Raw genomic sequence first — 25412 nt, forward strand, 5'->3', positions numbered from 1 at the left:
CTGAAATGGATGGGCTTTAGTCGCAATCTGGTATTTCTAATGTGGTGTCATAATTAATCACATAGATTTTTAAACAACATAGCAACCTCCAGAATAATGTTGTTTTTAGGGATGCATTTAGATATGTGTAGATTCCATATTATATCTTTAGAACATAAAAATGGTAAACACTTTCAGTCAAGTGCTATCTATCTATCTATCTATCTATCTATCTATCTATCTATCTATCTATCTATCTATCTATCTATCTATCTATCTATCTATCTCATCTATCTACCTACCTACTTACCTACCTACATATACACATCCCAAAAAAAACGAAAGCTGGGAAGATAGGGAGCATGGAGATCAATTTTCAAGAGAGGTGCTATGAAAAAAAGCTATGTCCACTCCATAATAGTTGCCATCTTTGTTTTAGTGTGCCAGGACAGAAAGTTATTTCCTTTTAATTTAAATTATTTTAACTGTATTTACTCCTCTGATTGGCTATGGACAGATAACATAGGCTAACAGACAAACTACCCTGAACAGACTCTCTGGAAGTCTTAAACAGTTAGAGCAGGCCTTGTGGTACCATGAAGAAGCCAGCTTGTGCAATCTGCACATTAACAACCAGCATGAGAATTTCTTACGTCTCTCCCTCCCTCAAGATTGCCCAGTATGAATGTAAAACCATACAGATCCACTTAATATTGCAGGTTTATTGCAAATGTTTATGACTTCTCCCATAAACAACATAACTGTAATAAAGAAGTTAAAATTTAGCAGCATTTTTTTTCAATTTCTGACTTACTTATCTGCCATAGAGAGCTTACTCATTTGCTGTTTGTAATTGCTGGTTAGGTCATTTTGTACTCGCTGTACAAGCTCCTCGTCTATCGCATACTGTATTGCTGACTGAATCACATCCAACCACCAAGGTGAACTAGAGCGTATCTGGGTATAGCAAAAAAAAAAAAAAATGTGGCCATAAATAAATGTCCCTTAAATCATGCTTTCCTGGACCAAGCTGCATCATGACAAGCTTAATAGTACTATGAGATCAAACTCATGATGAGAAAAAAAATGTCTTCTCCAAGTATCAAAGAAAAAATACATTATGCAGAGAAACTGAATTAATGCAGTAATAGTATGATTTAAAAAATAATAACCAAAAGAAAGAACCTCATACATGTATATGCAATAATACAGGCCCAGCTTGTTTTAACAAGTTCGCTAGGGAATGTTTAACAACTTACTTAATTTTAAGTCAACCTGAAAAATCCAGCTCTAGAAATATGTTTGTCAATGTATCTATCTGTATCAATTTTTGATAGCTGTAACATTTCCATCTTGCAGTGTATATGCTCATGTATAACCAGAGCTGCCTTACAAAAATAGTCTAATAATATATTTTTTTCTTGTGCCTAACATGACTGGTAGAACAAAAGATTATAACAACAAACCTTTTACTATTGGACCAATACTGAGTTACAAAATTCCTATCTATCACCACCTTACTTTGCGAGATTCTCAAAAAAAGTAGTAAATGCTCCAGATACCTTAAGGTAATTTATGAAGAAAAAAATACAAGATCCACCTGACGCATAGTTTTTTTTATTCCTGAAAAACAGCACTTTCAAAAGACATTGTCTTGTGAATAATCCACTGGATCCAATCAGAGCACAGCCAACCCCCCATCCAATCAGAGCACAGCCAAGCTCCTAACCAATCAGAACACACCTCCATCCAATCAGAACACAGCCAAGCTCTCATCCAATCAGTTCATACCCCCACTGGCAGTTAAAAGGAAGAAACAGCTACGATCACACATTGCTCCTAGAAGCACGAAGCCGAAAACACCAGCCTGAAGATGACGAATGAGACTTCGTCGAAACGTCACCAAGACACTTCCAATTTGACGCGGGAGAAAACCCGAATAACCAAAGACCTACATACATACATACATACATACATACATACATACATATATGCATTATGTTTTTATAAAGAATTATTTTTAAAAAATGTTTTATTGATTTTTAAAAATTACAATCTTTAGCACTTAGTAAACAACATGTTGTCTGGGTTCACATATTAAACATTAACTTCTTCAGCCTAAATCTGTTTAGTACTGCACAATCCAGGATTTTTTCCCTGATCTTCCTTTCTTTTCTATATTTTTTCCATTTTCCTCTCATTACACAATTATAATTCTTAGTACTATTGATGTATAGTTAGATATAAACATCTTCATCATATTTTACTAATATTATACAAATAACAATAATATCAATTCATAAATCAATCTGTTTTTGATTTCCCATCAATATTTGAGGTATCCTTGTCAGTTATGATTTTCTCAATATTAATTACATTTACATAGCTAAAGGTTATATTAATACCAATTCTCCTCTTATTTTCATATTTCCCATATCAAAAAAAGAAAAAAAATGCTATTTTAATTCTATATCATATCTTTCATTATAAAAATCTAGTTATATCTAAGGGTCATCCGTTCTTTTAATCATATTTAAACAGGTATTTAAACAGATAATGCCACCTCTACTAGGTCAAATCCTCTGTTTTTTAAATCTAACTCTCGCTTTCTTTCTTTGCCAAGTAGCTTTCCAACCCAAGGCAATTAAATCGCCCAGGAATTTTCTTTCCATTTTTGTGAAAGCTGCTTGGCCATCCACATTCCCTAAGCAACTTCCACCTTCCTTCTCTCTCAATATCTTTTTATTTTTTGTCTCCCAAGTTGTGACATTTCCCCTGACAGCGCTATGTTCCATTTTTTAAAATCTTCTTCTTTGTCATCAAGTGTATTTTGGAGATCTAAGGAGTAAAGTGTCTTTTTCATTTTCATTGTATTAGGTAAGTCTTGCAGTATTTATCTCCTCTGTCTCTAGGTCCATTTCCTCTGCTTCATCCTTTGATTTCTGGTTTATTTGTTCATATTTTCTAGTCATTGTCTGGGAACTTTCCAGTTGTAGCTTCAATTGGAGATTTGCTCATTTATATCATCTAAATTATTTTTAGTCTCATTATGGTTTCTTTTTATGTCCTCTTTGTGTACAACAATTGTTTGGTGAATTAGCTGTAGCATAGAGTATATTTCCTTCTGAAAGGTGTTTGTTTTTTCTTGAGGCATCATTCCTATAAATCCTCTAATATCACCAGTCTCAGTCAGAGTGGAACAAAGTTTCTTCTAGTTTTCTGGTCTTTATATGTAGCCTTTATAATCCAGTCCTAATGGCAATATTTTATCGTGATCCTTTTCTCAAATATCCTAAAAATTGTCAGGCAGGCAAGGTTGTAATCCACAATGTTCAAAGTGTTCAAAACATTCAACCTCCCTGAAAACAGCTCAAAAGTCTCTCCCAGCCAGTTATTCAAAAGTCAATTTTTTCTTTCTCTCCCATTAGCTCTTGAGATTAAAAGTCCAAGCTCAGTAGGTATTTATAGTCCAAGAAGTTCAGGATGATAGGTATGCCAAAATATTTTCCTATATTGCCAGCTGTTCCCTTAAGCTAAAAATCACCAAGCAGCCAGGGAGCTAGTTATAGTGCTATACTCAAATCCACCACTAGATGTCATTCAAAATCCATTTCCACCCTTAAAACAAAGCGTTGATTTCTTATGTTTCATGTCAATGTTTTTTTTCCAAAGAGAAAATCTTAAGAATTATCTTAGTTCTCTAATTTATCAAAACTGTAGCTTTATGTTACTCCCACTTCAGTATTGTGTATTTCTGTATAAAAAAATTAAAACACTGCTTCTCTTCACATCTGGAGGTTTTTAATTTCTTGGGAGCCTTCCCCAGGAAATTCAGTTGTAAAATAGTAAAGAAAGGATCAGTATTCTCACCCAGTTCCAAACATCTTGTTTATGATGTGCTAATTGGTGCTTTTTCTTCTTCAGCTGTCAGCAGCTAATGGTCAACCATAGGAATGTAGCCGGTCTTTCCCCTGTCGTTTAGAGGACTTTCCTCGGATTGAACGGAAAGACCGCCATCTTTCCATGACCGACAAGGCACCCTCCTTCTTCATCACCTGTTCAGAGCAACTTTAGGCCATTTTCGGGACCCTCAGCAGGGCGAATTGGGCACAGAAGGCAGAGTCCTGCCTTCCTATGTCTGTCTCGCTGTGACACAAAACCGGAAGTCTTTATAGAGAATTCTTTGAAGAACATGGTGAAAGACATAGTTACTGTCCTGGCAGATAATTCTAATGTGGAGACATTTTTTAAAATTATCTGAATATATGATGGCAAAATGTGTTTAACAATTTGATTAAATTAGTCTTAGAACTATTTCTGTGCTGGAGCTAGTTTTTTTTAGTACTTTGTCTTCTTAATAAAGGTAACAAGTAAGATGTGACCACTTAAACATTTCTAAAGAACCGAATTAGCTTTTGAATGATAGGCTGTTAATAAACAGCCTTTAATAAACAATCATATTTATAATTCAGTAAACTGATTATAACAGATCCTGAATTTGTGCTATGCAAAACATTTCAGAATAAACCATTCTGAATTTGGAATACCACTATTTGAGTGTGAAACTCCTATATGAGATGCGGCACCTTATCTGAGCATATTGGAACATACATATAGTGTCAAGCTCAAAACATCATTGCATCAAATGTAAAAGCTTGAAGCACTTCTGAAATGCTTTAAACGGCCCATTTCATGCTTTAAAAAGATGTTCTGCACCTGAAAACAGGTTGCTGCATACTCAAAGCAAATTCTTTCTAAGTCAAAACATCTGCACATCCTGATTTCAAGATGCCCTGTGATAAAGGATGCAAAAATATAGTATCTCTCTGTGTTAAAAAGATACAGATCAAATATGGCAGCCATCTCTTACTTTCCTTTGGAGTTCATGAATTGTCTGTATAACTGGTTGCAAAGCCTGATGAGCTTCAGCAACTTCTGCATTTGATTTACTCATATAATGCTGGCGGAGTTGTTCACACTGCGTTTAAATGAAAGATTAGTTAGTCATATAACCTTGACAGAAATCCTTCTAAGAATGAAATACAGTTAATCCATAGATATATTATTGTAATTACAGGAAGCTATTCTAGAATATTAGCCTGGTTTGATTAATGACTTCAATAAAACACAACAAAGTATAATTAACAGATGTTTGCGAAGGAGAATAGTATAATTTGAACTCTGGTAAAAGACTCCAGACAGGTCCAAACAAAAATCTTTTTTCGGACAGGGAGGAATCAGTTATTCATGGTATCAACCACAATATCTATTAGATAGCCACAGAATAGTTCTAATTTCTTCCTCTGAAGTTAGTGAGACAGTCTAACTTCAGACAGACAAATCTGGCTTAAAACTTTTTCTTCTTCACCATTCTTCAAAATCATTTTCCTCATAGCACCGGAAAGCAAGCATCAACAGCACAAAAAGCTGGGCGTTGGCATGAATATTCCTCAGGAGCCAAAGAATCCCCACCCCCTAATACTGTGATAATTTTTGCTAGCCTGAAACCAGTACAGACTTTATCATGAATTGTCCCATATGGGAATGTTCTATGTTTGTAGATACAACTGGTCTGTTTTTATTTTATTTTTTTTGCAAATAGGTGCTCCTTCACACATATTGAAATGTATACAATGAACAAGTACCTCTTCCTTAAGTTTGCCATCTCTTAAAGTGGGTGGTATCCCAGGATGATTTGCCGTCAGAAGTTCCATCAGATTGTGTGTAGAATGAAGTCTCTGTCAATGTAACATAAATGCCTGTTATGAAGTCTATTATATTCTGAAAACTATAATAGGGAACAATTTAATGTGTAACAGTTTTGTGCACTAAGGAAATTCAAAAAATAATTTCTTACTTTTAATTGTATAGTACTGTATATACACATTTTCAGATCAGGGCAACTGACTAGGATGGCTATTTTTTTACAATTAATGATCTTTTATTTTTTTAAAAAAATAAGTAAAAGTCTGTGAGGGCTGCAAGGAATATGGATGATGGTATGAAAAATTCTGCTCATTTGAAGGGATTTTTGTGGACAGAGGAATGAAAGGTTTTAAAATGGTTGCCTTAAGCCCTTTGCCTGTTTTGTTCAAAACATGTATTTCTGCATAGATGAAAATATTTTCATTGCTGAAGTTAAATAGTGTACTGAAAGCACAAAATTTGAGCCGGGGGGGGGGGGAGGAAATGTGTACTTAAATTTGTGGCATTTTTTGCTCCAGATTCTGTGTTTGACCTTCACAAGCCCTGCCAATAGGCATATCAAAAAAATGGAGAGGGACAAAAAGTAGGCTTTTAGAATGGAAATGTGTGATATGAAGAAATATAAATATTGTAAATTAATAACCGGAAAATACATTATTTATTTCAAGAGTTTTCAAAGCATTCTGAAGCTGAAGTGAAAGAACCATCATTTTAGATTTTTACTGTCAAACACATTTACACAAATATATCAGTCACCTGGACAATGACAAATAGAGCTATACAACCACACAAAATTGATCCAATAATTTGTTCCAGAAAATTACTGAACTCAATTCAGTAACCATAGAGAACAACAGAAATGACCTTGGAGAAAGAATATAGGTAGTCCTTAACTCGTGATTACAACTGGGACTAGAATTTCCATTGCTAAGTGATGCAGCTATAAAGTGACATCACATGACCCCATTGCTTAGCGATGGCAATTCTGGCATTCCCCACTGCAATCATTTAGCAAATTCCACTAAGCCATTCCAAACTTGAACCCTCTTTTCCAAGGTAAGAGACTGTCTCCCCTTCAACTTCCCCCAACTGCCTATTCCCCCCCCCCCATCTCTATTCTTTTAACCACCCTGCATCCTTACAACTTGCAGGGCAGTAAGAAGCCCCAGAACGATGTGGCTTAGGTGCTTCTTGGCATACCATGGCTCTGGAGCTGCAAAAAATCTCTAAGCTCTAGCATAGCATGTAGCTGCAGCCACCCCTGGAAGCTTCAGCTGCCCCAGCATGGCCCAGCAACATAGCACAAAGCCACTGTACTCTAGGAAACTCCAAGAATGCAGTACAAAGCCACTGCATCCTGAGAAGTTCCAACAGCTGCAGTAGCGCAGGAAGCACCCCAGCCCAGGCCCAGCAGCAGTCATCTTTGCCACCCTGAATCCCAGGGACCCTGCCACCTGAGCTGACTATCACCGTCTTTTGCTCTCGCTACTGATGAGGTATGACTGTTCTGGCCCTGTGAGGAAGCTGCTGGCCACGTGTGACCATCTTCTCCAGGTCTTTCAATAATGGGCATGAAATTTGGAGAATTTGGAGTGTGTGTGATCTGGAGAATGGCACAAGCAGGAAGAAGGCCTGGCATGGCCAGTAGCTACTTTGCACAGTGCCAGTCTGGCATACTGTGTCAACCGAAGATGGTGAAGATCAGCTAGGGGCAGCAGGTCTATGGTGTGTAAGGCAGCAGGAGCAATTGAGAGGGGCCCCAGAGAAACTTGGGAGGGTGCACAGGTAGAGGAGATTTAGCTCAGTAACTTGCGTCCTTCCCTGCTGGCTTTCTCAATGACTTCCTAGAGAAGCCATCAAAGAAAATCATGAATGGCAAACATGTGATCATGGGGTACTTGGCAACTGGTTGTAAGGGCAAAAGGGTTGCCCACCACCCAGATAGTAATCATCTTATAGCAGGGGTGCTGCAAGAGCTATGACTTGTAAATCCCTTCATTCAGCATTGTTGTAACTTTGGACAGTCATAAGTCAAGGATTACCTGTATATCAGTAAAGCAGAATAGTGACATTTTTCATGGAACCTGTTTCCTCACCTGGCATGGTCAAAGGGTTGACCCCAGTCCTGAAAGCCTGTAAATACTATGTTCAAAATAGATCGGTGCAATCCTTTCAAAAATACCCATAAAGATTTTTAAAAAATACCACACATCAAAAAACTAAGATAAGTAATTCAATGATAAGTGGAGCATTATATATGTACACACAGTGTTGTTCTAAAGCAGCGGTTCTCAACCTATGGGTCGCGACCCCATTTGGGGTCGATCGACCATTTTTCGGGGGTCGCCAAAGGCGGCGATCCGCCATTTTTCACGGTGCCGTCCATGCACGCTGCGCATGGGGGCAGCGCCGTGCACGCGTGCCGCGCATGGGGGGGTGCCGTGCACGCGCGCCGCGCGTGGGGGGCGCCACACATGCGTGTCGCGCATGGGGTGGCATCGTGCACACGCGCCACGCATGGGGGGCGTCGCACATGCGCGTTGCGCATGGGGCGCCGCCGCGCATGCGCAGAACGTTTGTGTGACGGGGGTCGCTGTCACACAAACGTTGAGAAGCACTGTTCTAAAGAAAGATCTGCATTTATTTAAGATAGTTATGCCTTGTTCTTTAACAGTATTATTTAGATCCATCTGCATCAATCACAACTGCAAACTAAAATGAAAGGGAGATGTACTTATTTATTCATAAATGAATTCATAGAGGCTTAGTTTCTTTTAATACAACATTTACTAGCCTATGTGCTCTTTCAAAAAACCCCTTACAAATTAGTGTACATACTTGCAATGAATCCGTTTTGAGCTTTTCTTTATGCTCTTCAGAGGAACGCAGAACCTCTCTGTACAAATCCACCGCCAAAGCATATTCTCCTGAAAAATTAGCACATTTCAGACTGGAACACTGCATTTCTGTTTTCTGCTTACATAAAATTATGTATACATTATTATTACCCTTTTTTAAAGAAGCAGCTTTACTTTAAATATATATATATATATATATATATACAAGATCAATACATGAATCTAACTGAAAAGGACTTGAATACCAAACTTCCACCCTGAAAATGAAGTTAAAAAAATAAAAGTCTATCACAGAATTGTTATTCCCATAATAAAAATATGACATTTCTTGAGTTGTTCTCTTCACTAAAGAGGATGGTGAGAAGAAATAATATAAAACATGGTTCAGGGAACTCTTTTGGAATTAACAAACCAAAATGTCTGAAATCCGAAACCTCATCTTTGCCCTGCCAGTTCTCCCTTGTTCAGCTAGTTCAGGGTGAATCTGCCATATATTTGGCAGTCTGTTTGAATTACCAGCTGGTAATTCAAACTTCTTACCAAATAGACTTGTGGGATGCTTCCATTGAATTCTTTCCATTGCTATAATCCAGTGGTTCTCAACCTGTGGGTCGGGACCCCATTTGGGGTCGAACGACCATTTCACAGGGGTCGCCAAACAATGCAGTCCGACATTTTTTTTCCCCTTTTCCTTAGCTGTGCTACTCCCTTTTATTCTATTGGCTTTTGAAAGCCAATAGAATAGACTCTCTTGAATAGTACAAATTTCAGACATAAATAAATATTTAAGTGAGGCTAACTTTCCTAAATTGACAGAAGATCAGAAGCAAGAAATTAATGGTTCAATTACCAATGAGGAGATTGTGACGGTTATTAAGCAATTAAAATTAGGTAAAGCGCCAGGTACGGATGGCTTGACATATATTTATTATAAAACTTTAGTTGAAGAGGTGACTCAACCTTTAGTTGAGCTTTTTAATAATATATTGCAGGGTGCAGAGATCCCTCCATCATGGTGCAGTGCTTTTATATCCTTGATTCCAAAAGAGGATCAAGATCTCACTTTACCAAGGAATTATAGACCTATATCCCTTTTAAATGTAGATTATAAGATTTTTGCAAAAATTTTAGCTAATAGGCTTATGAAGGTTGTGCATCAGCTTATACATAAGGATCAATCGGGTTTTATAATTGGTAGGTATATGAAAAATAATGCTAGACAAATTATTAACATATTAGAATATTTAGATAAGAACAACCAAGTCCCTGCAGGGCTGATATTTTTAGATGCTGAAAAAGCTTTTGATCAATTGAATTGGCATTTTATGTTAAGAGCAATTGAGGAGATGAATTTTGGAGGGAAAATATTACAAGCTTTTACTGCTATATATCAAAAGCAAACGGCACAACTTATTGTTAATGGGGGTTTGTCAGAGGTTTTTACAATAGAAAAAGGTACTAGACAGGGATGTCCTCTGTCACCTTTGCTGTTTGTTTTAACATTGGAAATTTTGTTGATTAAAATCCGAGAATCGCAGGTAATAAGAGGAATAGAAGTTAATAAAAAAGAGTACAAGTTAAGAGCTTTTGCAGATGACTTGGTGGTTACTTTATCTCAACCTACCTATTCTGTAGTTAACTTATTACAGCTGATTCGTCAATATGGACTTGTTTCGGGCTTTAAAATTAATAATAATAAGACTAAAATATTAGCTAAAAATATGACTATTCAGGACAAACAGACTTTGGCTGAGTTGACTGGTTTTGAAATTGTTGATAAGACAAAATATTTGGGGGTCACTTTATCTGTTTCTAACGCAAAATTGTTTAAGAATAATTATGAAAGACTGTGGGCCAGTGTACAGAAGGACTTGAGGAATTGGGAGAAGTTACAGTTATCTCTCATGGGACGAATTGCAGTGATTAAAATGAATGTCCTGCCCAAATTTCTCTTTTTGTTTCAAATGTTACCTATTTTAAAGAACGAGGTTAATTTGAATGAATGGCAGAAAGGTATTAACAAATTTATTTGGGCAGGGAAAAAACCAAGGGTAAAGTTTAAAATTATGCAGGACTTCCGTGAGAGAGGTGGACTCAAGGTACCGAATTTGAAATTATATTATGATGCAGTGGTTTTTACGTTAATTAGTGATTGGGTAAACTTAACAAATTCAGAGATACTCCATCTGGAGGGATGGGATTTACTCTTTGGTTGGCATGCCTATTTAATATTTAATAAAAAAGTGGATCGGGCTTTTAAATCTCATATTTTAAGGATTTCTCTACTTAGAGTCTGGAGGAAATATTATAAAAGTGATTTTAAAATACCATTATGGGCCATACCTTGGCATGCGATAGAGGGGATAAAGAGAGGTGTTAAAATGGATACGGTGTCTTATACACAATTACTTAGATGGGATGGTCTAAATTGGCAGTTAAAATCTTTGGAAGATTTGTTACATGAAAATATTACCTATTCTTGGTTTCAATATAGACAACTATTAGATAGATGGAAGATGGATCGTAATTTAGGTCTGCTTAGAGAAGATCAAAATCTTTTCAAGCAAGTAAAGGATCAAAGACAAACTCATATTAAAAGAATGTATGGGGTGCTAGTGGAATTGGATTCAGAATCAGAATTAATTAAAGATTGTATGATCAAATGGGTGCAGAATTTTGGTGAACCAGTTCTACTGGATACCTGGGAAGCTATCTGGGTGAGAAATGTTAAGTTTACACAAGCCCAGAATTTAAGGGAGAATTTTTATAAAATGTTTTATAAATGGCACCTTGATCCACAAAAGATGTCTCTTATGTATCCTGACTTACAGCCTAAATGTTGGAGATGTGGCTGTTTGGATGCCACTTATTATCATATTTGGTGGTCGTGTAAAAATATAAAAGCTTTTTGGATTAAGATATGGTGGAACATTCAGAGAATTTTTAGAAAGAGGGTAAAATTTACTCCACAATTGTTTCTGCTTGGTATTGTTACTGATTGTGATGCTAAGGAGGTTATATTGATGTTGAATTTGATTACAGCCGCAAGGCTTCTAGTAGGTCAATATTGGAAGAAGGAATCTTTGTCTACTTTGCAAGAGTGGTTTTCTAAAGTATCTTATTTGGCGGAAATGGCAAAGATTTCGGCTTTCTTAAAAGAGCAAATGCAAGAGAAATTTTTTGCTGTATGGGAAAAATGGATAAATTTTATACAATTTAAATTGGATATGAAAAAATACCATTTAGCTTTTTTATAACTTGTATAAAAACTCTACTTTTTTTTCTTTTCTTTGTTTTTTTTTAAGTATTTTTTCTTTTTAAGATTTATAATTTTTTATTCATATATATTTTGTTCTTAATTATCTTATAATTTTGTTAACTTCTTTTAATTAAGCCTATATTCTGCTCTGGGAAGCTCGGGGGGGGAGGGAGGGGGTGATTTGGGAGGGGTTGGGGGAGGGTTGTATTGTTTTGTTTTGTTTTTTTGTCTTATTGTAGTTGTCATTGTTTTTTTTTCTGTCTTTGTAAAAGTTTTTAAAAAATTTTCAATAAAAAAAAAAAAAGCCAATAGGAATTGTCCAGGCTGTCTCTGCCCTGCTGAGCCCGCCAAAAGTCCCATTCTGCAAATGGTGCTGCACCAGTTGAGTAGTCCTCAACTTACGACCGGTTGAGTAGTCCTCGACTTACGACTGGTTGGGGGTCGCGGCATTAAAAAGGTTGAGAACCACTGCTATAATCCTTTTACCAAAACTCAGACAAATGAAGTGACCATTGTGTAAAACAGAGTTCTCCAACCTTTTGGGCACCAGGGACCGGTTCTGTGGAGAAAGGTTTTTCTGAGGACCGGAGAGTGTGTGGTTTTGTGTGCTGCCTGCATCCCACAGATGGGACTTTGCTTGTTTGTGCGGACCGGTTATGGGCAGGCCGCGGCCCTGTACCGGTCCATGGACTGGGGGTTGGGGAACCCAGGTCTAAAATAACAGTTTCATATTATTTGTGAAAACTGCTTTTTGCTTGCCAATTCTCAAAGTATTGCCCTTGCTATTCCTTGCATGCCTTGTGGTTGAAATTATAAAAAATATACCAGGAGTTGACTGTTGTTATCTTTGAAGACAAAATAGGGGCAGGGCAGGTATTATTCATTAGTTGTGCTATACTTCAAACAATGAACCAGACCCAGTTCAAGTATAATAGGAAAACACTATCGCTTGATGCCCATGGTTCTTTTTCGGTTCTAATTTTATAACTGCAAAGAAATCCATTTGATCAGTTTTCAAATTGAAACCATACTTCAATGTGCCTGATATTGAAAAGAGTCTGGGATCAAAGTTGGATTTCAGATTCTGATCTGTTAAGGCAAAGCAGAGATATAATGTGCAATGGTGTTTTCTTAAGCATAAACTTCAAGCCCTCTCCTTACAATCATGAAAATATAGACAGGAGAGGAAATATATAAACCAGAAATTCAGGTAGGTTTACTGATGTCCAAGAAAACTGTGGTTTCCCATTGCACTTGAACTGTAAAACTGAGAACTTCACTTGCCACTCGCTTTAACTTCTATGCAAAATATTATTAAATTATTATTTAAAGTTACACTAAACTTGAATGACTTGGACAAGAAACTTCCCTGCACTATCAAAACTAGTTGGAATGGTCAAAATTAGTATGTACTATTTACAAACAATCAATATTTTAAATATACAGTCCCTTTGGAAAAATACAAACACAACAACATGCTGAAACATGGTTTAAATCCAATTCATAAGAAATTAAATACAGGTAGTTCTCCACTTACAACAGTTCATTGAGTGAAGTTAAAACAGCACTGAAAAAAGTGGCTTATGAATATTTTTAACACTTACAACTGTTGCAGCATCACCATGGTCATGTGATCAAAATTCAGATGCTTGACAATTGATTCATATTTATGACGGTTGCAGTGTCCCGGGGTTATGTGATCACCTTTTGCCACCATTTGACAAGCAAAGTCAATGGGGAAGGCAGATTCACTTAGCAACTGTGTCACTAACTTAACTGCAGTAATTCACTTAACAACTGTAGCAAGAAATGTCATAAAATAGAGCAAAATTCATTTAACAAATGTCTCACTTAGCAACAGAAATTTTGGGCTCAGTTGTGATCTTCAGTTGAGGACTACCTGTATAACATTAAGATAACATTAAAATGAGGAATTTATTACACCTCTGAGAGGATTAAGCTTATGCACTGTCAGTTTAATAGTGTAACCTCCTTACATTAGAACTCAAGATCCAGGAATCGTTTTCTTCTCTTCTCAGCACTTATATCCTTTAATAAATTATTTTCCAAAGTTCCACGGACTGAAGTATTAAAACCCCAGATTTCCCAAATCCAAATCCATGTGTTTCGGGGAATTTCCCTTTATCTAATTTTAGAACTTATTTGGAGAACAAATGACATTGTAGGTTCACATGTATGCAGAAATATTGAAAATCCATAAGGTTCACAAAATTTGAAGCACCACTGTATTTTATGATGTTTGAGAGACATAATTATTGGTTTTCCTACTTCAATCTGCTCTTTTAACCTCTCATTTCTTTGTTTTTTCTTTGAAGGAAGAATTAAAAAGATATGATTTTCTTTCCCAAGTTTGCTACCGGGGCAGGCATTATGATAGGTATTTATGAATGCATTATATTGTTTTTCTTCCTTGAGGAAAAAAAAACAGTCCCGTTGTCTTTTGAAAAAAGCATCTTTGAGACAACTATGGCTTGGATGACTGAGAATCTCTACAGATATTATACTGTAAAAACTAATTCATGACAAACTATTAAATTTATTGGAAATGGTTCATGAGAGTTTTGTTTTTATTTCATAAATCCATTAGTTGTTTTCAACTAAAACAAACTTCAAAAAGGCTATTTCCTAAGAGTAACATTTCCTTTTGGCCTTTTAAATCCAGAATTGACATTCACTTGATATTTAAAAGAACTGCAGGCAAACTACTATGAAAAAAGAATTATTTTTCACTTCATTTTAAAGAAATCCAGTGAACTTAAGATCAAAGTTGAAGCTGCTTCAAGTTTCATAAAGCCAGAAAACAATATATAAGACCAACGCATTAACAAATTGTCAGTAAATGGGGTGTGTTCCTAGGAGGGATCCGCAAAGAACATCAGGAATGTATGCCAACAGTATAGAATCCCAGCAAGATCATTCAAGGCATGCAGGTTTTCCAAGCTACCCAGCTGAAGTAGCAGATTCCTACATTGGGCAGCAGCAACATCTAAGAAGATGCTGGAGGCAGTGACAATGACAAAGGCATTATTTCATACTGCTCAGGATAGACAAGATAAGCTGACTAACAATATAGTTCTGGCTGAGGACCCCCTCAGGTAGGATGCTCCTCAACATGAGACTGAGAAGTGCTGAGAATCTTTTCAATTATTAATGGTGTTCATGGCACGGCTAATTTTAAGCTTTCAGGGCATCTAATGTAGATGCCAGTTTCCACGCAGGAAAAGAAAATCTGAAGTTGCAATGATAAAATTACAGTTACAACATGGAATCGAAGAAGTATAAATCTGGTGGATGTTTAGCATACTGAAAGATGAAATGAAGTTGACTAAATACTGTGTTGATATCTTAGACATCAGATAATTTAAATGGGCTGAAATTGGGTGCTTTCAGACAGAAGATTATACTGTTCGCTATTTGGACACAAAAAATAAAGAACACGCTAACCTTTCAGTTAGGTAAGATGCAACAAGAACAATACTTGATCACAGTGCAATTAACGATCGAATAGTATCAATTAGATATTGCAGATCACCCTTTAATAGCAAACTGGATATCTGAACAAATATCCCCTACTCGTATTAGAGGATGAAGTTAGATCACCATCCTGGTCATTACTAAGTCAGAACAAATGGATATTTTTTTTCTAAACACACTCTATGGCTTGAACATCTGGCATCTCTTTTCCACATGGGGCTCTAATCTAGCACTATTTTGCTAGAATGTAAAGTTAAATATATTATACAATGGTTGCATATTCAACTATCCTTTCTCTGGTATTAGTATGAAGACTGACCTCTTCAATGGTCTTTGTAATTCTCCAGATTTGCTGCCATCCTTTTGGTTAGAACCTTTACAAGCTCTTCCTCTTGCCATATTTCTATAGATACTCCATCAATTCCTGTTCAAGCTGGCTTTAGAAAAGGCCAAAGAACAAGAGACATTATCACTGCTGGATAATTCTCAATGGATAATTGAGAAAGCCAAAGAATATAAGAAGAAATCAATATGTATTTCACTGATTATAGAAAGATGTTTGATTCTATTGATCATATCAAACTGTGGAAAGTGTTTAGAAAAATGGGAATCTCAAAATACCTCATTGGTTTTCCTGCAAAATCTGTGCCTGATGTATTTTTTTCTTTTCTTCACTTGCAGAACAGAGAGATTGGGGAGAAAGAGATTGCAAGAAAGTAAGTTGTTTGCTCTTCTACACACTGAAAGCAATGGAATTGTGACAATAGCCCAAGGATGGGAGCCATGGCATGCTGTACAGATTACACTACTCTCTTTAAATCCCTTCTCCAAATTCTCTGCTCTGCAAAGGAGCCAGAGAAAGGATCTGACAAGAGACCCCCCCCCAAAGAGTGGAAAGAGATTTCAAGAAAGCAAACTGTTCTTCTGTTTATTTGTTTGTTTGTTTGCAAAATTTACTGGCCACCCATTTTACCTCAAGGTAACTCTGAGCAGCTTACAATCATAAAAAATAGAAAGGATATAAGCTAAAAACATAAATAAGTTAATACAAAAAGCCAAATACTGCAGCCCAATTAAAAGATGGGGAGGACAGGAACAGGATGGGGGGAGAAGTGGGATCTGTTAATCCAGGGGTGTCAAACTTGTGACGTCATGTGACATCACGCAACGTATTGGGCTGGTTTTACCATTGCCGGCAAATGGGTGGGCGCAGCTTCAGTATGATGAAACCAGCCCGTGGGCTGGCAGTTTAACACCCCTGTGTTAATCTATCAACTTCACTGTGATACTCCCCCACTGAAGCCCAAAGCTAACTGGGAGAACCAGGTCTTTACATTCTTATGGAAGGTCAGGAGGATTAGAACTGACCTCACTCCAGGGGGCAAGATGTTCCAGAGAACAAGTGCAACAGCAAAGAAAGCCCTTCTCCTGGACCCCACCAGCTAGAATAAATCCAGCTGATGGGCCGACAGCATGCCTTCTTTGCCAGCACAGGTGGGAGGGGACAATCCCAATGGGATGAGATGGTCCCTCAAGTAGCCTGGACCCATACCACGAAGGGCTTAAAAGATGATTAGCAACACCTTGAATTACACGTGGAAAGGAACCAGCAGTCAATGCAGTTCGTGGAACAGTGGTGTTACATGGGCAATTCTCAGGGCCCCAAGAACTGCCCATGCTGCTGCACTCTGCCCCAGCTGCAGCTTCTGAATGCAATGTGATTGCATTGGCGGCGGGAAAGGGTTAGGTAAAGGAGAGATTACCTACAGAAATTGTTGGCTTTTTTTTTTCTCTCTCCCCTCGCAGAGCAGAAAGAAAGACTGGAGAAACAGAGATTTTAAAAGTATTGTAAGCTGTTTATGTGGTGGACTGAGGCTGCAATTTCATTGCTTTTGATGGGTAGAAGAGCAAAGCTGAAGGTATGAAACTGACTAGTCTTGTCTCTTTCCATCTGGAAAGCACAACTGTGATCACATGATTTTCTACTAAGCCACTGTTTCACTTAGGGTTAAGGCTTCAAATAGGATGATTAGGGGAGGACTACCTGTATGCTGAGTATGAGGAAAGGTGGACTGAAAAAGGTAAGAATAATTTTAAAACTGGAGGAAGAAATATAAATAACATGCTTGCAGATGCAAGACAGCTGATAATGCAAACAATGTGCAAGTTCTAGTAATAAATGACAAGAAGCACAGAGAAAAACTGGGATTAAGATTAAACATAAAGAAGACCAAACTAATTACAACAGGTACAAAAAACCTGGATAGAAGTGACAATAAAGATGGAGTGATGGATAACACCTGCATTTCAAGTTCAACCATCAACAGTAAATAAACCAGCAATCAAGAAACTTCCTAGAGCAGCCATGAAGACCCTGGAAAAGATAGTCAAATGCCATGATGCACCTATACCTACAAAGATCAGAATTGTGCAGGCAATGCTTTTCCCTGTGACACGCTGTGTTAGGCGCAGGTTGGACTTCGAAAAGGCAATATATAAAAATACCAGAGACAGTCAAAAAAATAAATAATTATCAAAATGTATCAACCCACAACATTTTCACTCCAGGCACAAATGTCCAGGCTCCAATTTGGATACATTATGCAAATACAAAGCTCTCTGGAAATAATCATAATGCTGGCAAGTGTGGAAGGAAAGAGAAGAGGACAACCAGCAGCAATGAGTATATTATTGGAAGACCTGAAGGGCCAGGCTGGGGCGATTATCCTGGAGAAAACTATTTATGTGGTCACTAGGAGTCAATACCAGTTTGATGGCACACTATCAATTAATCTGCTAATCTACTGATTAATCAAAATATGTTAGCAACATAATACAAAAGTCTGAGATGCTTCAATGTACACATTGAATTATTTAAATTTTACTTAGTTTTATTTCTGAAAGGCAAAACAGTATCATTCCACATATTTATTGGTACTCTCATTAGGCAACTACATTCAGATAATAGCTACTTTTTGCTTGGAAGAATCTAGTAAAAACAGCTTAACTTAACTAATATACAGGTAGTCCTTACTTAATGACCAAATTAGCAATTGTTCAAAATTATGATGGCACTGAAAAAAGGGACTTACAACTGGTCCTCACACTTATGATAGTCACATTATCCCTGAAGTCATATGATCATGATTCAGATACTTGACAACCCCTAGAGAATATTTACAATAGTTGCAACATTCTGCGGTTATGTGACCATCATTTGTGATTTTCTGAGCTGGTTTCTGACAAGCAAAGTCAATGGGGAAGTTGGCAGGGAAAGTTACAAGTCAGTATGTCTCGCTTAAAGACCACAGAGATTCATATAATAACTGTGGCAAAAAATGTTGTGAAACTGGGTGCAGTTACATGATGCCTCATTTAACAAATGTACTGCTTAACGACAAATTTTCTGGTCCCTTTTGTATCAGTAAGTTGAGGACTACCTGTAACAATATATTTCCAAATCAAATAATTATTCCATTCTATTTCCAAGGTTTTTCTTTTTTTACCTTTAATAATATGAATACCAGCTAAGCCATTAAGAGCACACACCAATTGACGATGAGCTTCTTCACATTCTGTCCGACATTTTTTCTGCAGAGATGTCAGAAGTTCTTCCATTGTCATTGTGCTGGAACAAAGAACCAAACATGAATGATAGACGTAATTCTAGCAACTATCCAAATTACTGCAGAACAAAGAAGGAACAATGCTCCTGACCACAGACTTTGCAACTTGCACACAATTTGCACAATATGGGAGAGATCATAAGTGTGGACAGAGAATGTAACTGATCAAGGCTACAACATCATCAATTAACAATAGTTGAGGTTGCTAGAACAGCAAGAGCCAGAACTTTGTTATCTCCCTCAACACCTGAAGCACTAAAAGAGGAAGTAAAGAAAAAGACTGATCAACAACAATGAATAGTTAAAATAATGTAGGGAACAACAAAGGAAAAGCAGGGAAACCCGTATTAGGATGACAAAATGACAAAAGCACTCTGTGGCACACTGTGAGCGCAGGTGGGGAAGGAGACATTGTAGCTCCACGAGTGCAGGCAAGCATGCAAAGGGGCACTGCAGCACCACGCAAATGTGGGCAGGCATGGAAAGGCATGCTGAGGCATCTGTGTAAGTGAACATGGGAAAGGGCACTGCAGTGCCACACAGGCTTGTGGCCTTCCCTGCCAGCTCCATTAACTTTGCTTGTGGAAAGCTGATAGGGAAGTCACCAATGGCAATCATATGACCATGGGATGCTACACCAATTGTAAATGTGAGCCAGCTGCCACACGCCTGGATCGTGATCACCTGCCTGTGGGGCTGCTGGGACAGATGGAACTTCAAGGAGCAGTCATTAAGCATCATTCATTCAACACTGTCAACCTTCAAATACTCATTGGATGAGTAATCAATAACTGAGGACTAATCTAAGATTAAAGCTGCTGTATCCCATCTACACACTTCCTGAAATTACAATGGTTTAAACAACCATTATTGTAAAAGTTAACAGAAACAGTAGCCTTCAAATACAGGCTTGTATAATATTTCTAGTCCAGTGAGGACCTTAATTGTCAACTACAAATTTCACAATGATGTGCTATTCCTTCCTCAAGAGAAGAAAAAGGAGAAAACAGAATAGTCAGAAAATTAATTCACTACAATTATCTCTCAGTTGCAGGCCATAGTCTGAATTTTAACTGAATTTCATTAATGGTGAACATTGAAATATTCTTCAACACTACTAATTCAATTGTAAATAATTAACTTTGAATGAAGCAGTCAATTTTAGACATTTTCTAACTAAATTACTGGGGTTATTTACTTGTAAATAAGTTACCTTACAGTAACAAATAAACTTCATATCTGACATATGTTTAATCTATTTAAACTACACAGAAGGGAGATGTTGCTTTCAAAAATACTATTGTCTAAAGCAGGGATCAAGCAGCCAGCATGGCTGGCTCAGGAATTCTGGGAGTTGAAGTCCACGAGTCATAAAAGAGCCAAGGTTGCCTACCCCTGGCACTGCTGCCTGGAATATCAGGCAGCAGTATCAGTTCCAAATAAATGCTTGACATTTTTACTTTTCACACAGTAAATTTGCTGAATTGTATTTATTATTTTCAGAGTAGCTATGGAAAGACTAAATATTTATATAGATACATTAATAAGGAGAACCTAAATCCATTTTAAGAAGTGACATTAACCTTTTCTGCAGAGGCAAGAATTCTCCACGAACAGCTTGTGGATGACAACAGGCCTGTCTCAGACGCAGCAAAGGGTACAGAATAGAAGTCACGGTTCTCCTATCCAAGCTGCTAAGTTTGAGAGACCAGTCCAAAATCTTTCTGAGTTTTACCAATGCATCCTGGCAGCACACTTCATGTTGGCGATGATAAAAATGCCTCTCCACAGGAGAAAAATGAAGCCAATGTATATCTTCTGTCTGAGGAGGGATCTGAATCTAACAAAATGAAGCAAAAATAAACAACTAAGGTTTGGGTAAAAAATGTTATCCAAAAAAACATGCTATTAGAACTGAAATGTTTACTTGATCAATCACGTCCTTCTTTGCTGACCTCCACATTATCTTGGCAATGAAATTGTAGAGAGGCTGTGTATTTTTCCTGCAGTATGGTCGATACAGAAGCTGATCCCACCAATATTTGACCCAATAAGGATCAGCACCAAGGAAAAGTACTAATCCATACAAATCTGGTTGCAGAGAAAGAGTAAGTTTACCAAATGCAGGTGGCAATTTTTCAAAAACTATTTAAAATGTGATTTTTTTAAAAAAATATAATCTACTTTAGCTCATCATCAGACAAGTTAAACCTCATTAAGATTGTTTTCTTTTGAGGATGAGGGATTGATGAAACTTGGATAGTATATTTACAGAGACTAGACTTTTTGAAAAATTAAAATGAGTAGCCCATCATTTTATAAATAGCCTAAATCAGGGGTGTCAAACTGCCGGCCCATGGGCCAGTTGCATCATACGGAGGCCATGCCCACCCCAACTCCAGCAATGCAAAAAAAGTAGCAATATGTCGCGACGTGTCACATGACGTGGCAAGTTTGACACCCGTGGCCTAAATAATCCACTAGCAATTCATCTAGTATTGCTGGTTTTCAAAATACAGGTCAGGGATCAGTGATATTAACTTAAAAGACATTCACCTTCGAGTCCTCGCTGTACCGGTGTGCCACTGACGCACCAGCGATTGATTCCACTCAAACGGAGTGCCATTTCTGCAGCCTATATCGGATGACAAAAAATATAAGACAGGATTGTGACATGTAGGAACAATATTAAATCTAAGAGCTATCGGTCGGCAGCAAACAGCACTATAAGATCAAGGTAATATCCAGTGGAGCCCTTGTCTAGTTTAGGCTGATGCAGTATTAGGAGTAGGAAGCAAGAAGCCTTGGCAAAATTGACGCATGCTATCATCATGTGACTCTCTGAAGATTAACTGGAAACCATACCTTGCACAAAATACAACTGTCAGGCTGCTGATAAGTAAAACTTGCTAATGTAATACCTATTTTCTTAGTCAAATACCAACTTCTCAATAACTATACTGATTTCCAACAAGCTTTCAGACCCAATTCAAAATGCTCATTATTATTTATAAAACATTTACAATGTAAGTTCAGGCTATATTAGAATATGTTTTCTGCAAATTAATTCTCCCCATCCTGCCAGAACAACAAGAGAGCGCCTACTCCAGACCCCGACTTCTCTCATAGTGAGGGGGTTCCTAAAACAAAAAACAGGTTTTCTCTGTTGTAGCCCCAATTCCATGGAACACTTTAACCCTGATTGATGTGTCAGGCCACTTTGTTACTTGCATTTCACTAGCTTATGAAAAACAATTTTATTCAGGATAGCTTCTATAGTGGCAGAATTACAACAATTTCTTTTTAAATGTTTTATTCATTCATTCATATGCTTTATATGCTATTTGTCTATAAATGAATGAAAACTACGCTCATAACTGAAGTTTAAGTATATACATATACTCTTATGTATTCATTGCTAAATATATCACAGAAGTATTTATAAGATTCATTTATAACAGTTCTACCCCATCCTTCTTTCAGGTGCTCGAACCTACACAATCTTTCTCCCATTTCTCCACACAAGGGACATAGATTAAGCTGAGAATGTGACTGACCCAAAGTCTCCCATGAATGTTCATGGCTGAGAATGGATTTTAACTGAGATTTCCTGGTGCCGTGGTACAATGTGCCTTGAGGTCCTCAAATTCCAAGGTTGGCTAATCATTGTTCTAGACCACTACAACTGAACTCCTTCTCTTAGAGCAAATCACATTTCCCTTAAATCGCATTTTTAACTGAATTGATCCCCTGCTTTGCCTTTTTAACTCCTATCCATCTGCCATACATGGTATAATTTTTTTATCCCAATTGAATGAGGATCTAAACAGTTTCAGAGGCTTTTTATGCAGCTGTGAAATTTTAAAGTTTAAAATTTAAAGTTGCTTTGATAGTGAGATGGGCAGCATATAAATTTAATAAAAAAAGAAAAGTTCCAGTGGATTTTACTCTGCTAGTCATTGTCAACTATAGGGGGTGGTGCTCATCTCCATTTCAAGTTCATTGAGCCAGCACTGTTCAAAAACATTTCCATGGTCATGTGGCAAGTATGACATCACAGAGCGATTACCTTCCCAAAGTAAATACCTATTTATCTACTCACATTTGCATGTTTCTGAACTGCTAAGTTGGCAGGAGTTGGGGCAAGATTGGGAACCAACCCTATAGTGTGGTGCTTGGATCTCAAACCTGGGCTGCCAGCTTCCCAGCTGACAAGCTCAGCATCTTAACCACTGAGCCACCCCATAAATTAAATAAATAATAAATAAAGTTTATATTTCTATAAGGTTCCCTGAATTATCTAGGAATAGATAGCGCACAACACTGTAAAATAAAATAGTAATCTTTTAAAACAATATCTTCTACCAGCTGCTGGAATGGGCATTTTTAAATTCAGTGCTAACAGTTTCATATCTTCTAAACCCAAAGGGCATGTCTTGTGCCTCTTGAGATAGCATTAAATCAATCTCTTGCTTTAAGCCATGAAGCTATATAACAGACATCATGACCTATTTCTTTAAACTGTCAGAATACATTATGTAAAGTTATCATTTTAAAATGGATATGTTTCATATCCTCTCAAACCTCCATCAGGGAAAATATTTAAATGCAAATAACTTTAGGGGAAACTCATAATTTACTCACTTCTGAAGGATAAAGTGCAAGGGCATATTTACATCTCCATGGTTAAATAGTAGCAGAAATTCCCAAGGGATTGCCTCACCTTTGCAGTGGTGCATTCTACCATCTGTGCCTCATCTAGGCAAATTCTCCACCACTCCACAGCTACCAAGGGACTAGGAATGGCCATATAACGTTTCTGATTTCTGAAACGACGGCCATCTTCACTATTGCTATGCGGAATGTCGACATAATTCAGCTCACACCGGAGGACATCATATGTAGTGATCACTACATCCTGCTCTGCTAAGATGTGAGGTTGCAAGAAGCCATGCTTCTTAACTCCTTGATAAACCTGTATGGATTTTGCCAAAAAATTCAAGACAAAGCAAATATTGAGAGTTAGAGATTTCATGTAGTAAAAAGTGATTGTCGTTCATAAAGTTAAACCCCTTTCTCATTAAAAAAAAATTAAAGTTATGGTGACAGCTTAATTATAGTTTAATAGAGTGAAATAAAACATGGCCGAAGTACATAAAAAGAACATGACAAAATGTGCTGGTGAGTAGAACAGCAGTCTGAAGAAGCTGTATTGATGAAAGTTGGAAAACTACAGACTGAGGGGTCTCAACAAGTCGAGATGAGGGAGCAGAGAATGACTTGGGTAGCATACAAACGCAAGGAAAAGGAACAACAGGAAAAGGAGGTTAAAGAAGTATTACAAGAATTTGTTTCTGAGTCTGTGGGAGAAGCAAGACCTAAGAGTTCTTTGGTGCAATCTTCAATGGCAGATCTTCAAGCAGCTTTCTCGAGGTTATTGGATAAGAGAGATGGGTAAAGAATGTAAAGATTGTTCCAAGGTTATTGACAGATTATAGCCCATTGCAGATGGAACTGGTTATTGGAAAAGAGGAGAGAAGATTATGGAGACTGAATGAAAACTTTAGATAAGAAGTGTATGCTTAGAAACTTAAGGAGTATTTAAAGGAATATTTTGTTTTAAATATGTATAAGGGAATTTCAATGGTATAAGTAACGCTTATATGTGTGTTGATTGTGATGACAAAGAAAGATGGATAAACTTTATGTAATACAAGTATGATATTAGAAAATATTGTTTAGCTTTCTGAATAATTTATACTTAAATTTATACTTAAAGTTTATAATATTTTAATGGCGGACTAGATTCCAATTAATTTACTTTATATGAAATATGATATTTTGTAATGTTATTAAGTTAGGGAGATGATTGGTTTATTAATTGTGAAAGAAACAGAAGTTGTGAATTATAGATAAAATAAAATAATGGTAAATTGGTAGGATTGTAATGACAAAGAAATTATTTTAATGTTAAATTTAATTATAGTGGTATGGTTGTTAATAGGATAGCATTGGAAGAAGGTTTTTTTTTCTTTTTTTTCTTCTTTTTCTCTTTCTGTTTTTCATACATAATGGAGTTAAAGTACTTAATAATTCGTTTATTGAATGTAATTATATTTGTTTGAGGTTTATTTGAATTTAAAAGTTTTTCCTTTTATGTTCTAGTTAAACCTGTATTCAGCTCTGGGAAGAGGGGGGAGGGTTTTGGGGAGGGTTGGGAGGGATTGGGGAAGGGGTTTTTTAATTGTAAAATTGTAAAAATTTATAATAAAAAAAAATGTGCTGGTGAGAAAAATACATCTCTTCGAGCTTAAGAGGCACAGCATCCATTGAAATGCTCACATAGCATTTCAAAGTTGTCATGAGTTGCCTGCATGTAGGTGAGGATATACAGCCACCGGGGGCAGGAAATAGTTATTTAAGAAAAAACGCTTCACTCATACGGTTTGCCAATACCTCTATTGACTGCTTCTACCAGTCCTAATACTA

At 37.0% G+C, this 25412-nt stretch overlaps 1 protein-coding gene across 2 annotated transcripts in view; it reads right to left on the reverse strand.

Moving 5' to 3' along the window:
- Positions 1-25412, reverse strand: part of SHPRH (SNF2 histone linker PHD RING helicase) — a 59540-nt gene that overhangs the window by 18061 nt on the left and 16067 nt on the right. For both annotated transcript variants that reach the window (XM_039346853.1, XM_039346854.1), the window contains 9 exons: positions 23647-23898; positions 21480-21558; positions 20851-21014; positions 20507-20763; positions 18804-18925; positions 8524-8612; positions 5625-5717; positions 4850-4957; positions 794-936 (listed from right to left, as the gene is read on the reverse strand). In XM_039346853.1, the coding sequence (XP_039202787.1) occupies positions 794-936; positions 4850-4957; positions 5625-5717; positions 8524-8612; positions 18804-18925; positions 20507-20763; positions 20851-21014; positions 21480-21558; positions 23647-23898 (1307 nt within the window). The remainder of the gene's footprint in view (positions 1-793; positions 937-4849; positions 4958-5624; positions 5718-8523; positions 8613-18803; positions 18926-20506; positions 20764-20850; positions 21015-21479; positions 21559-23646; positions 23899-25412) is intronic.

Source organism: Crotalus tigris, unplaced genomic scaffold (genome assembly GCF_016545835.1).
Source record: "Crotalus tigris isolate CLP2741 ecotype Arizona unplaced genomic scaffold, ASM1654583v1 scf7180000018030.5226217, whole genome shotgun sequence".
Taxonomy (NCBI): domain Eukaryota; kingdom Metazoa; phylum Chordata; class Lepidosauria; order Squamata; family Viperidae; genus Crotalus; species Crotalus tigris.